Raw genomic sequence first — 15,229 nt, 5'->3', positions numbered from 1 at the left:
AAAAAGTATTTGCTGTATTTTGGGGACCTGGTAATGTTTTAGGGAAAGTTTTCCATTTTCCCCATTGCCCTGTGGCTTGGAACCAGGGCTACTGCATATGATTCTACTATTTATACATGTGTAACAGATCTTGGGTGGCAAATGGGGGCCTGAACCCAGCCCAGTCTCAGTGCCAAGCTACACCTGAAAGGTAAAGTGTATTATTAGGATTCTTCTGCTCAGAGGGGGCACGTTCTTGTAATTTATCCAAAGACAAGTACAAGCTAGTTAACGATATCTGTACCTGAGACAGCTACACTACAGTGACTCGCAAAACACTCCAATATGGAAGACCAGGCAAAGAAAAAAACCTCAAGTGACCAGAGATTGTCCCTCTAGAATCTTGTGCTGGCTACCAGATCCTAACCCTCAGAGGAGTAGGCTCTGTCTAAAGATCACATTCCAAAATTCCTAATTTTTACACATATATAAATTCTGAAAATCCTAAATCAATGCTAACAAATAGCCCAAATTATTGAAGTAATGCCCTGTTTTTTTAACTTTTATGTCCTTATCAGCATCAGTCTCTAAGCAACAGGGAAAATTTAAAAATTCAATGTGGCACGTGAATCCCCCTTAAGCTGGTATTACTTATGATTATTATGTTTGAGAAAAAGACTTCTGAGGTGTCCCATGGTCAAGTTAGGGCATGTGTGTCTATAGAAATCATTCTAAAATCTTGGGACAGAAAATAGAGAATAAGGAAGGAGAGCAAGAGACATGGGAAGAAAGGCAGGGAAGGCAAAGGATGATTATAATAAAGAAACGAAGGGAACAACAGAGAAAAAGCAATCCCAATTTTCTGCCTTAGGGTAATTACAGAATGGTAAATGATATTCATGAAAATATTCAGCTTTCTAAACCACTCTTTCAACTACAGGTTTCAAAAACAAACAACCAGTAACAAAGAATCACAAGTATTTGATTCTAATAAGTTTATATAGTTTCAAAACAGATACTCCTCTTGATTTAAGATGTTTAAATTATGAATGCCAAGATAAATAAGTTCCCCTACCTCTTGTTACCCATTCATTTTTGGCCTCTTTGTCCCTTCCCAGTGCTTTTGGCCCAGGTCAACTGGTGTGTATTGTTTCCCAGAGCCCCAGTCAGCTATTCTGAAATCAGCCCTGACAAGCCACAGCAATCCTAGTAAAATGGGTTCTCTTTGTCTTTCTCTCTCATCCAAGAACCTTCCTCCCATCTCCAACCAAAAAATTCAGCTTTGGCTGTTGTTCTGTTTATGCAATTCAGATTTCTATGTGCTTCTTCTCAAACTCTGCTTACTTTTCCTTTTTAATGCATTACTTTTCTGTTTCTGTTCCTCCCTGAGTTTTCATTTTAAACATGTGGTGTGGTTTAAAAAAAAAAATTAAATTTTGAATGGTAGTGACAGATACAGCTAAAGAGTTTCAAATCACAGAAGAGCCTCACCTGAAGTGTGGCGAGACACACCTGTCAATGCTACCTGTGGTTTTATTACTCACTGGGGACCAAAGACTGCTCTCCTTTTTCTGGTTCAGCAGCTTAGAGCTTCACCCTGTCTTACTACTCAGCATCAAGGGAAAGATGTCAAAAACTTTATAAAAAACCTGTCAGGAAGTCTAAGTGACATAATATTGATAAGGAAGAGGGTCTACAGGGTACAAAACATAAGGTCAGGAGACAAGCAGGAAAGTCCCACCATCCTTGCAAAGTAGGGGAAAGGGAAGAACAGAATGGAAAAAGAGGAGTGGGGAAGTTAGAGAGAGGGCAGAGGAGGGAGCAGGAGGGCCCATGAAGACAGTCTGACCCAGGATATGTCCCATTAACTAAAGGTGCTTTTTGTAAACATTTTGATGCTGTGATTCCGCATATTTCGGCCTACTATGTATTTTAATTACTCTGTTTCTTGCTCTTTTGTTTTTAAATAGAAGTTATATAAAGAAGAAAATCTTCCTTAAGGTCTCTGGATAAAATACCCAGATTTGAAGTGTTTTGTTCTAAGTCATGCACCCAAAAGATTAAAAAATTTTACAGCCTGTTACAGTGAACAAAGTAATTTTACATGTATCATCTCATGTAGTCCTCACAACAACCTAAAAGGGTAGGCCCTCGGAGAACTTAAATGACACTCTAGTAAACTGGGGATTGGGAATCTAAAATATACCTGGGACTTTCTGTTCTATATACCATGTTCTTTCCAGTATTCGCTATTTTAGTATGTTATAGGACGGATTCAAGTAAGGAAGTAGAGATACATAAAACATTAATTTGTATGATATAAATTCAAAGTTGTTTATCAGAGTTAGATGCAAGCCATTGTATAGAAAAATAGAAACTAATTTGAATCTTTACTTACTGTAAAACCTTGTTTTCCCTTCTATATAATGAAGTATTATAATTTTATGCCAAGAGCTCTAGAGTTCAACCATACAAGAGAAATTACCTCCTCATGATCTTCGAATACCATTACTTTATAACTTATCAACAGTTAGAAAAACTATTTGAAAAGGGATTTAGATACTCAGGACTTGATGAAAATAAAACTTGATGTAAATAATAATTTCTCCTCTTTGTTCGTGATGAAAATTTCATCTTAACACAAGCATCATAACTTCATTATTTGCCCTAATGGAAAAATCCAATCCCTGTAATTTATCACAAATGAACATTATTTCTACTATTTTTATTATCCATTCATACAGATAGCAAGTATTTTCTGCCATAATTTACTGAGTTGTTACCTTTGGGCATTCCTACATGGTTGGGAATTCATGAAGTAACATCTTTGAAAAGAAATAAATCTGTACTGAGCAAAAATGCTCAACAATGCTCAAACTATAGCAAAATTAAAACTATTTTCAAAAGATATGTATTTGTAGCTTTGCCCACTTAAACATTTATGAGTCTATTTATACTCAGCTTTAAAGTCCACGAAAATTTTTAATTAGACTCTAAGTTTTCCCTAAACTATAACTGATGCACATTTTCCAAGAAACTCTAATTTCCTCAAAGTAATATTTTCAAAGAATTGAACATATCAATGGGTAATCCTAAGGAAACAACAAAAATTGAATGCATCGTATCTTTGAACTATGCTTTTCACCAGAGATTCATAAGAATTTATTTGAGAAACACTTCTGTAGTTTTATTTTAAGTCAGTGGCAATATTTGGGGGTATGATGACATAAAACACACACTGAAAATAATCACTTACATGGCTGACTTCATACAGACCTAAATCACTGAAGGGATTTAGCCCCCCAAATTAGGAAGTCACTTACATTGACTCTGACCTCCCATCATGAGAAGTCCAGGTGCTTCTTCTTGAACTTCAAGGGCTCGGGCAGCCCAGGCATTGCCCCAACACTGCTTAGAGCAGTGGTCAGTCTGGAAGTAAAGAAGCACAGTAGTATCCCAGAGTGAGTGTTTTAAACAAGGCCTTCAAGAGGCACTAACACTGCATCCATGTTTGGCCACATGCCATTTGAGACTATAACATTATCCCACCACAGCAAGAAATGGTGATGAAAACCTAGAATGAACTGTATTTATCCAGAGAATATATCATAAAAGGGTTATCAACACATTTTTCTGTATTGCCATTTATGGGAAATTAGCTTTAATGGAATGATATTATACCTCTATATTTTAAAAAATTCTGGAACACACAGAAAGTCAATTAGTGATAGAGTGCTTATGAATTATATTGTTGTTTATAAATAGCAAAATCATAAGAATATCATAGAATAGGTAAAATTATTTTAAATGAACTTTCATTACAGAATATGTCTGTTTTGTTTATTCTACCATCTTTAAAGTAATTTAATATATATCCCATAACTAATCTAATAAACATATATTCCATTATTACTGAATAAAGTACAATATAATTTAATTAATATATACTGCATATTAAAATCAGAGTGACCAACTAGAAATAGCACTGTACTTTATCCTGGCCAAGGAGAACTCTATGGAGCAGCCTGCCCAGTCCACTTCAGGGATATAGAAGCTATTCCAACATTTTCACTCACTCCCCAGTGTTTTAGGAAACACGAATGTATGATATCCCTAAGGCTCATCCACCAAAACAAGACCTGACTACACATGAGACATCTATTCCAAGGGTTTTGGGGACCACACAAACTCTAAAAATAACACAATCTGGAGTAGCTAAAAGAAAGCTGTGTAGGAGACTGGAAAAACCACTGGTTTAAGAGGAAACCAAGATTCTGTTCCAGTTCTGAAGGTAAATAGCTCCGTGACTTCACCAAGATCTAGAGCCATTCTCTGTTTCCTTTCTAAATGTTGGCAAAAACAACACACACACACACACACACACACACACACACACACACATAAATCCACACACACACCCAGATGGATGACTCTAACATTGATCACAAGGGGAGGTTTTGAAAAGTAGGGCTATACAGTCCCCATTCACAGAGACTCTAATTTAATGTAATTGGAGTATAATGAAACATAAGTATTCTTTAACAACCTCCTGAAATAAAAATTAAAAATGACAAATCTAGAATTCCAGATGATCTCAAAGCTCCCAACCCACCAAATTTTATGATTCTGTACCAGAGCTCATTTTGTCACTCATAGAAACTATGAAATATCACATTATTTAAAAAAAGAGGAATTCCAAATGATAGACAAAGAAAACATTACACAACTACTGAACAATAGTAAATATAACCTTGATTTTTTTCTCCTTCAAATGATATACTATCACATGTGTATGTATATATTTATTATGTATTAATATACATGTACTATATATATCATGTGTATATATAATGTATTTATATATACATTATTTACACACACACCATGCACAGACATATGCATGTGGGGGGGATGGATAAAATATACCTATCCAACAACTTTCTAGCTAATATTTTCATTAGTCTGATATTGCACCTACAATTAACCCAATATTTTTATCCACTTACTATGAAAAATTAGCATTTTTACACTTCAATTTTTTAAGTTAATTTTTTAAATATTTTAGATGACTAAAATTTTAATGTCTCACTTTTTAAGAATCCTACCTTTCTTGAGTTGTACTAGCCTACAAGTCTTACATTTTGGAAATCTAAGAGGAAACTGAAAAGCAGTAATCAACACTAAAACCTGAGAGAGAGAAAAAATTTTTAAAGGACAACACAGTTATGAAATAAACCTAATCTTAACTAAAATGTGCTTTATAGATGACTCATGCTTTTGTACAAGCAACTGTAAGGATTACAGTGTGTATCTTTATTGACATGAAGTGAAGATGCAAATCCTATAAATACTCAGAAGCACAATCCCTTGTGAAAGTAAGTATAAGCTATAAATAAAAAGTAAAATGAATGAAACAAAATGTAAATATGAAATGTTGTAAATACATCAGTCATTCACTAGCATATTCTGAGGTTACCACTAATAAAAGTTGTCATAGCTAATGTTACTAAATACCACAATCTGTAGGGTACCATCATTATCCCCATTTTATTTCAAGGAATAAAGATCAGAGAAGTTGAGTAACTTTTCCAGGTTCTCACACTTAGAAATATCACAACTAGAATTTAAACCTAAGCCAATCTTGACTCCAGAGATTCTTACCCTCTAAGTGTTCTAACAGAGTATTAGAATAAAGGAGAAGTCATTTTTAGGTAGTCCTTCATTTTCACTTATACCAAATACCAGAAGCAAAGCCAACTTTTTTCCCCCAGGAAAGGCTTTAGAAGGATCTATGTAAAGTTCATGGACCTTTACTAAAAATGTTAACTAATGTTTCCATACTTTCAAAGGAATACACTGATCGAGAAATACCATATGTGTTTATTTATATATGAATGAAAAACAAAATGGAGAGTTGGCCCAGAAATACCATAGAATATATAAGTCCACAATCAATTCTAGTGTATTGAACACTAGAGTAAGCCCAAAAATTGCCTTCATGAAAAATACATGAAGGAAAAGAAGACGAAGACGAAGAAGAATCAATCCTTCTAAAAGTAGGAGTTTCAATCATCCTGTAGAAGGCCTTTTTTCATCTTTGATAATACTCATGACTTTTCTGACATTTATGTGAAGAAATCTTGGGGCAAATGTTCAAATTGAATGTAAAGACAAGCAGCAGAACCTGTTCTTTGAAGATTTTTTGGTTCTTGTTCCTGTTTTGCCAATGACTAACCTTATTCTCCCTGAACCTTACTTTCTTCACTTACAAAAATGAGAGAGTTGAACTATATTGGTGAGTTTTCCCACAAATAATTTATTAAGGAAAATTTCAAACATGCAGCAAAGTTGAAAGAATCATATAATAAGCCCCATAAACCCTCCATCTACATTTTACCATTAACATGTTACTATCCTTGCTTCATTGTGTATCCAACTATCAATCTACCTCATTTCTGGTGTACTTCCAAGTAAATCACTGATATCAGTACATCACTCCCTAAATACTTTAACGTGTTATAATTGAGTTCAGTGGTTGTTTAGTTTTTTCCATAAAACACAAATATAATAAAACATAAGAGTGCATATTCACTTAGTTTTAATAAATGCATATACCCAAACTCCTTTCAAGATATAAAATATTACATTGGTTTTAGAGTTTGTTTTCTAAGTAACAGAAGCCAAGATATGGCAAAAGTAGAGAGGTTATATTAGAAATAAAAGTAAAGATCTTCATCCTCAGTGGTCCCTCTGCCCTGTCTCAGAGTTCCAAGATGCTTGGGCCCCTCAAAAGGTAGAAAATCATCCCAGCAGATGCTCTCTGAGACCCTTTCCAGTTCAGTAAGGCAAAGCCTCTTAGTACAGATGAAAACAGTTAAACCACTCTGACATTCTCTGCTTTTCACCATACATGAAAGAAGGCCAATTTCTCAACACTTGGAAGTTTCACTAGTAAATTATAATTGGTTTAATTGTTTGTTTATTGTGCTTAGGGCGATCCTGTATTTGCATCTCAGATATTCATCTTTTTAAAGTGATTTTGAATGGCAGTTAATATTTTTCCACATTAGAGCCAAGCTCTAGTCATAAACTGAAATGCACCTTCAAACATTCTGGCCAGTTCCCAAATACAATACTAATTTGGGTTGGTATTTACAGTGACAAGTGGAGTTTTCTCTACATAAGGATTATAATTCCTGCTAAGATCAGTGTCTCTCTCTCTCTCTCTCTCTCTCTGCTTCTTTCTCTCTCTCTCCCCTCTCATATTTTGACTTTAACATAATGTAATTCTTTTGAGTAAACAAATGCCCTACAGGGAGACATGAGATGTTAGTTCTGCTCCTCCCTCTTGTGTAACTTCAGGCAACTTTCCCAGACTTCCTGGGCCTCAGTTTTCTAGCTGGTGATATTGAAGGAGGTATGACTAAATAATCTTCAGCATTAAGAACCTCAATCATACGAGGAGTTAACACAAAATTCACTTCAAAAGAGCCATCTTCCTGCAGGCAATTAAGTATCTGGGAAAGAAAGATCCAAACCTGTAGTTCATCAGATCACTCAATCATCTTAAACATTAAATCCTAACCACAAGATTTAACTGTAGAAAGAGACTTAATCTGTTCTCAATAGTTATTAGTCCTGTCTGAATAGTTGATCCTTATTTCTCTTTTTTTTGTTTTGTTTTGTTTTGTTTTCCACAGACCATCTTCTTTAAATGGAAATTTCAGCTTGGGCTATTATTATTTGACATGTTTCCTAGAACATCATAAAAGGCCGATATTGCCTGCCATACAGTACATTTGAATGAAAGAGGGACTGCCTGCTCTGTGAGGAGCTGTTTCATCTCTCCTCTGTACTTCTACTTATTTATATTTTAGCTGGACTGTTAATCATCAATATTGCCTATCATAAAGATGATATAAAAATATATAGTCCAAGGTAAATTCAAGTAAAGCAGAATTAGTAGGTAGGGCAAAAAAAACTCTGGTAAGAATCATTTAAACTATGAGCATATTCATTGCTCAGGATTCTTGGGAGACAGTTCTCCAAGGGGCTCTTGTGAGCACATTTTGTGAGCAGGAGTATTGATGTCCTTTGTTCTAGACTATCTTTTCAAGGATTTTGTATAGAGGACAGCCTATGCAGACAGGGCAGAGGGCAGATATGTTTGCTGAGCTGTATAACATCTCTCTCCAGGGCAAAGTTTGGGCAGGTTTGCTTGCAGTCTGTTATAAAAGAGTTCTCAAAACTCAGGCCTGTGGTTGTGATGTGAATCCTCTGCATTAACGCCACCCACCTGGCTCAGTCCATGGCACTCCTGAGGAACCTGGGGTACAAGAAGAACGCAAACCCGAAGTTCATAGTGTTTGCTGTGCCAGATGCATTAAATGTCTTTGTCTCTAAAATAGAAGTTTCTGCCAACATCTGTGAAACTATGGCAGGCTATCCCGTTAGCCTGCAAGGAGCCTGCAGAACAGTCTGCAAGAAACTCGGACCATCCCCAGTTCTTCACAAGGGTGTTGGCATTGTCCACACTTTTAGACTTTTAGCCTGGTATAACCCTCTGTCTCAACTGAGGGATCACTCAGTCTCTCCTTCTCAGGGGACTCTGAACTGGCTTGAACATCAGACCTCCAGATAGCTTTCCTGAAGTCAGAGTACTTGATGAGTTTGAATAGCAGTACAAATTGCATTTCACAGAATCAAAAAAAAATCATTTAGGAAAGATAATCTAGGACAAATAACATGAGTAAATTCAAGACTTCTCCAAATCTGCATAAATATAACATTTTTAGTAAAACCTGTTGTCCTCTGGGGTAGGAATGAAAAAAAAAAACCTTACCTTTTACAAATGGTAAAAAATAAAAACTCAGTACAAAACACTATCAAATGAAGGTAATGAATATAAAAAAATAAACATTCCTGAAAAGAGTTTAAACATCATTTCTTATTGGTGTTCTAAGCAACTAAAGAAGGTGAAGAATGAGAGGATTATGGAGATTTACTGCACTGACTTCTTATAGTTTTGGAACTTCCCCCAGTGTATGCTGTAAATAATTATAAACTAAAATATAAGTATTTTACATAGTACCTCAGTTTAAATGGCTACTATGGGACAGCTGTTATTTTGCCCAACTGCAAATTAAGGGTAAGAGGCAGGAGGGAAGTCTCAGTAACATGGGATTCTGTTTTGGAACACAGTATTAACATATTTTCAACTAGACTTTCATACCTAAGCAGGATCAGCTTTGCCCTGAATTTTTCAGGTGAATAAATTATATATCATTTTATTTGCTTTAGGCAGTTCTCTGTAATTAAGCCATAGTTCAAAAAGTAATCTGCATGTGTTGTTCTTAGGAAAATAACATGAGGTGCAGAACAAGAACACTCAGCTCTGAAAAGGCTCTCTTTACACAAAAAAATAGACAATGGTCAGCAACATGAGGACATAAACTGTTTTGTTTGTCTCTAGCACATAATAACATTCTTACCATTATGTAGATATTTATTAGTCGCTCATTAAATTAACATAAATAACTATATTTTCATTGAGTATTTTAATCATAAGAAACTCATCATGTATTAAAGGGAATAAAAAAATTCAATGATCTGGACTTATTATTCAAATAAGAAAAATATTGGGAAGTTGGCTGAAATGTCTTATTTCAAAAACTGGAATAAATATGTAACTACTTCACAGTTAATGTGGTACAAGGATGATTTTCTAAAAAGATTTGTTTGTCAACCCCAATGCATAAAATGGTTTATATCTGTTCAAAGAGGGAAAAAGATAAAAGAACTCAACCCCCCAATTTTCCTTTTCATCATGGTGAAATGAGCCCTCTATGGGGATTATAATTCTAAATCTAATTTACTATGAAGTGCTTACACAACTCTAAGTGTAAACAGACATGTGTTTCTGGAGATTAGAATGTCTTCTCTAATAATTCTCAATAATAAAGTTTCTAATCAAGATGCCATGACAGAATGATATCCCATTCTCTAACTTCCCATGGCAGATGAAGAACCCAGATCATTGAGAAAATCTACATAGACACCTGCTTCCAGGAAAGGTATCACATGGGCAGAAATTCTTGGTCTGGCAGTGCATGAAAGCAACGTGTTTCAGCATAGATTTCCAGGTTCCAATTCAAGCAACTGATTCTGCACTTCTGATCTGTACTTCATAATCTGTCATTTTAAAAAAAAATGTCTTCAGATGATTCTGATACTTTGACAAGTTTGGGAGCTGTTCACGTGGGTCACAGAAACTGAGTAGGAAACCAGAACAGTGGACAAACCAAATCAAATTCTGGAATGAGAATAAGGAGGCAGCAAAGGAGGAGGTTGTACCAGGGAGAGGGGGGCGGGGGGGTCCATGTCTGACAATTAAAAGAGAAACGGATGTCAGAGACTCAAGCTGGAGATCTCAATAAGACAGTGTGTTATGACCAGGAAGACAGTCAAGGAAACTGGATGTATGGGCCGCTAAACTGTTAAAGACAATGGTGCTGTCAACAGAAAGTCTAATACCTTATTGTCAGGATTCAGAAATAATATTTTTAAGAACACCTTCGATTCTAATTTTTCTGTAGAAAATTCAACATTCAACATTCAGCAGACCCACAAATTATAAGATTTGTGTTTCAGAAATATTAAAATCTGGGCAATGCATTTTAGGACTAAAGAGCTTTAGAACATGTGAGGCACAGGAAGGAAAAATGAGCCCTTAATTTAGTTAACTTGGAAAGTTAACTTGAGAAGAAATAAGAGGGTGGGAATTTAGAAATGAGGCACTTGACAAAAATCAAGCAAACCCTGGTTTTCCCACTTTGTAAGCTGAAATAAAGCAATGTTTCCCCACATCAAGGAAGGTGTACCCCCAAAAAAGACTGAGTGTTTGAGATTTCAGGCTCAGAACTCCGGTTTGGGTTTCATCACTTAGTAGCCGTGTGATCACAGGCATGTCAGTTAATCTTAATAAGCCCCAATGTCCTCATATGTAAAACTGGATGATGGATGGGTGATAACAACAGTAACTGTTTCAAGTGATTATTATGGTTATGTGAAATAGTGTATTATTTTACTAAATTACTTAGATACACATTATAAGTTCAGCATTACAATGTACCAGGTACTTCAGTTACCTGATTTTCTTGAACACATTAGTCCAAAGGTTCCCTTTTATAAAGTAGTGAGGAAAGGGCCCCACATCTTGACATGTGTGGCCTTCCATGGGATCGCAGAATGCTACAGTTGGAACTGGTTTTAGGGACTCTAGTCAAACTCCCTAATTTTACAGTAGAACTGTTGTCTTGGAGATTAAATGGATATGAACTACATCTTTCGGCTGATATCTAGAAATGGTTTAATTGAACTTTTTCTTATAGTTTTTCCTCATTTTTATCTTTTTCATGAAACTAAAGAAACTAACACATGTTCATTATAAACAAACCAGACAATACTGAAGGGGAAAGTAAAAGTCTTCTTTAGTTGCCCCTCTCTAAGTCCAACCTGCCCCCCAGAAGTTAATTCCTTGATATCTGTGTCCCCCCAGACCTCTTTAATGTGTTTACAAATCCTTTTCTACATGAAAGCTGTGCTCTCAACAACACACCGAGCTTGAGAAACTGGTTTCAAGGCTTTCAGAAAGTTAAGCAGCCAGGACTGGTATCCAAATTTCCTGATTCTCAGTCCAGTCATTTCTTCAGCACACCGAGATTCCTCATGTCCTGGTAGACTGTTTCACTGTGTTCAAACGTTCTTCTGTTATTTTCCTTAACATCAATTACTTTTCTTTACTTTATTCTGATCTCTAATTGGTTTCTCCTTATAAATACACTTCTAGAAATTTAGCAAGATCTTTGACATCAGGGACTATAGGAGGTATTGAAAATTCACTTGACATTAGTAACAACAACACAACAAAAAAGGCTACTATAAATTGTAAAACCACTCACCTTCTCTGGTCCCGGTTTCCTCATTTCAAAAATGAGGATACTGACTCCCTATTACTTACTTCTCACTCTGTTATTGTGATAGCCATAAACATTGTTTCACCCAATAAATAAAAATGTTTAATCACTACAGTGTTTTATGATGGACTTTCTTGAACTACTCCATGCCTAACATACTATTATGTCCATAGCATGGTCTAGAAAAAAAAAATCTCTCCAACTTGCTTTCAAGTTGCGTTTCAACATGCCTTCACAGCTTTCCCATACTTGGCAGCCTCATTTCAGCTTATTCTAAAGCAACTGCATCAGTTTCAAGCGCCTTGTTTGTTCTTCCTCATCTTCAAGATTTCAGAATGCTGGAGTGCGCCAGAACCATGTTATCAGACCTCATCTCTTCTTTATCTGCAGTCAGTCTTCTAATGATTCACCACCCAATCTCACCTCTATAAAAACCACCTCCATTCTGATGACTTCTAACTTCATATCTCTAGTCCAGACTCTACTCTGAACTCTAAACTCATGTGTCCAGCTGCCTATTTGATATCACCACTTGGTCGTCCCATTGACGTCTCAAATCCACACATCTAAAACTCAACTCTGACCTGCTCATCTCTCTGTGTTCCCCATAATTTTATTCCTCCAGTTGCTCAAGTTTTAAATTTTGGATCCATCTTGACTCTTTCTCTCAAGACACCCCATTGTGTTCATCAACATATCCAGTTGGCTCTGTCTTCAGAATGTATCCAGAATCTAAACACTTCCCTCCAACCTCATTACCCATACCCTGGTCTGTGCCACAGTCTTGTTTTGCCTGGATTATTGCAATGGTCTACTCATCTCCTCTTGCCTCGTTCCCACCTCAAATCTTTTCTCAGGCATTTAAGGAGCTTCAGAGTCTAAACGCTCCCTAAATCTCAGCCTAATTTCCAACCTCCTTTTCCTGAGTTCCAGGTAGAATGAATCTAGCTTAATGCTTTCCATTCTCCTCTTTAAAGGGTGGTACAGGGGCGCCTGCGTGGCTCAGTCATTAAGCATCTGCCTTCAGCTCAGGTCATGATCCCAGGGTCCTGGGATGGAGCCCCGCATCGGGCTCCAAATGGGGAGCCTGTTTCTCCCTCTCCCATTCCCCCTGCTTGTGTTCCCTCTCTCACTGTGTCTCTCTCTGTCAGAAAGAAAGAAAGAAAGAAGAAAGAAAGAAAGAAAGAAAGAAAGAAAGAAAGAAAGAAAGAAAGAAAGAAAGAAAGGAAGGAAGGAAGGAAGGAAGGAAGGAAGGAAGGAAGGAAGAAGGAAGGAAAGGAAGGAAGAAGGAAGAAGAAGAAAGAAAGAAAGAAAGAAAGAAAGAAAGAAAGAAAGAAAGAAGAAAGAAAGAAAGAAAGAAAGAAAAAGAAAGAAAGAAAGAAAGAAAGAAAGAAAGAAAGGAAAGAAAGAAAGAAAGAAAGAAAGAAAGAAAGAAAGAAAGAAAGAAAGAAAGAAAGAAAGAAAGAAAAAGAAAAAAGAAAGAAAAAGAAAGAAAGAAAGAAAAAGAGAAAGAAAGAAAGAAAAAAGAAAGAAGGAAGAAGAGAGAGAGAAAGGAAAGAAAGAAAGAAAGAAAGAAAGAAAGAAAGAAAGAAAGAAAGAAAGAAAGAAAGAAAGAGAGAAAGAAAGAGAGAAAGAAAGGGTGGTACAATATAAAACTTAGAAGATTCAGAGTTGGAAGACCCTGAAGAACAATGCCACCACTTATCATTTGTATACGCCCAAGACATTTAACCTCTCATCTCAAATTATTTTTCAAATGAAAATAACAATGTTACTTGTTCTATTAGGTTATTGTAAAATCAGATTAGATTTTTGAAAGTGTTTGAAAAAAACAAGTGCTATAGAAATATTTAGTATTTATTATAATCTAATCCTTCCTATCTACTCAAAACCCAGTCCACATCTTTTTGTAAAACATTCCAAGGTGAACTAGTAAAAGAATGTCTTTTCCTTTTTAAGTCCTATAGCAAATGTTTGTTGCAAATGTTTACTATATTTTATATCAATTTATAGCATTGTCCTAAACAGGTAATTCAATAATGCAATGTTGTTTAACTTATCATAAGTGTATAAAGTGTCTTAAGTGAAACTGACCTTACTCTGCATTTTTTTATTACCATCATCTGTATATTTATTCTGTTCTATAATCTGCACTCTTGACCAGATTATAATCTCTTTGTAGGACAAGACACTCTCTTTGAGATACTCTAATTTCTCACATATTCCACAGGTGCTTAGTAAAGAAAATGTACACATTTTTTATAGCTGATGTGGCTATTTGGGTACAATGAAGAGGTATTACTTTAATGCCTCATGATGAACAAAACTCATGCTTTGTACCTTGAAAGAAATATCTAGTATGGCCCTAAAAGAGAAAGGACATTACGGCTTTAGTCCAAAAATAAATACAGCTATGGCATGATGGTCTTTTACTAAAAGCATAACCATGACATACTCTTAAATATCAGTTCATGCTGAGCTCCAGTCACAACTATAGTCTCCATAAGGAGAAAATTGCATGTTTATAATTTTTAAACTTTTTTAGACCACTGTGTCAAAAATCCAAACCCAAATAATTTCAAGAAAAATAAGCAAGCTGTCAGAATCTCTTGAGCCTGTTTTATTTCACATTTTAGTTACAAACAATTAGCAAAATAAATGCTTACCAATTACTCTACTACAATGATGTAGAAAATATAAAACAGGTTTAAGGAAAACTCAAAGTTATGGAACTAAAATTTTGGAAATGATTTTGATTTCTCAGTGGAACAGCTCCATGGATATAACATTGAACCAAACAGAAAAGAAAAAGTAAAACAGAGAAATGGAGAAGCTGACAAAAGGAGCCTGAATCTACTATCCTATAGAATTACTACCCTGACATACAGGTCTAATTCAAAGAAGTAATTCACTAAGGGTAAATAAAACTAAATAAAAAAACAAAAACTTGGTTAGTCATATAATTATTCTTTTGTGGATAAGTCTGAAGAAACTGCAATAATTAATCTAAAACTAATTAAATATATCTTATCTTCTTTCTTGTAATTTAAATAATTCTCTGCTTTTCACATAAATTGGTTGGCCGTCCACCATAAATTAACCATGTATTCCATGTGCTGGATTTTTTTTTTCTTAATTCTGTATTTCCTTTATTTCTTCAACTGCAGCAGCAGTATGAGACAGCTGTTAAAAGCCCAGACTCTGGAAACAAGCCACCTTTGTTTGAATCCTGGCCCTACCACTTATTAAATTTGTGACTTAGGACAAAAGCTCTG

General features: G+C 35.5%; 1 protein-coding gene across 6 annotated transcripts in view; it reads right to left on the bottom strand.

Moving 5' to 3' along the window:
• The window catches only part of TLL1 (tolloid like 1), a 215,085-nt gene that overhangs the window by 178,012 nt on the left and 21,844 nt on the right, over positions 1-15,229 (bottom strand). Inside the window, exon 2 of one of the 6 annotated variants that reach the window (XM_027599789.2) lies at positions 3,303-3,408. The exons of the other annotated variants lie outside the window; for them this stretch is intronic. Within the exon in view, the coding sequence (XP_027455590.1) occupies positions 3,303-3,324 (22 nt within the window). The 5' untranslated portion in view covers positions 3,325-3,408. The remainder of the gene's footprint in view (positions 1-3,302; positions 3,409-15,229) is intronic. 6 annotated transcript variants of the gene reach the window in all.

The sequence above is a fragment of the Zalophus californianus genome, chromosome 2 (assembly GCF_009762305.2).
Source record: "Zalophus californianus isolate mZalCal1 chromosome 2, mZalCal1.pri.v2, whole genome shotgun sequence".
Taxonomy (NCBI): Eukaryota; Metazoa; Chordata; class Mammalia; order Carnivora; family Otariidae; genus Zalophus; species Zalophus californianus.
This window is presented reverse-complemented; position numbering and strand designations above follow the sequence as displayed.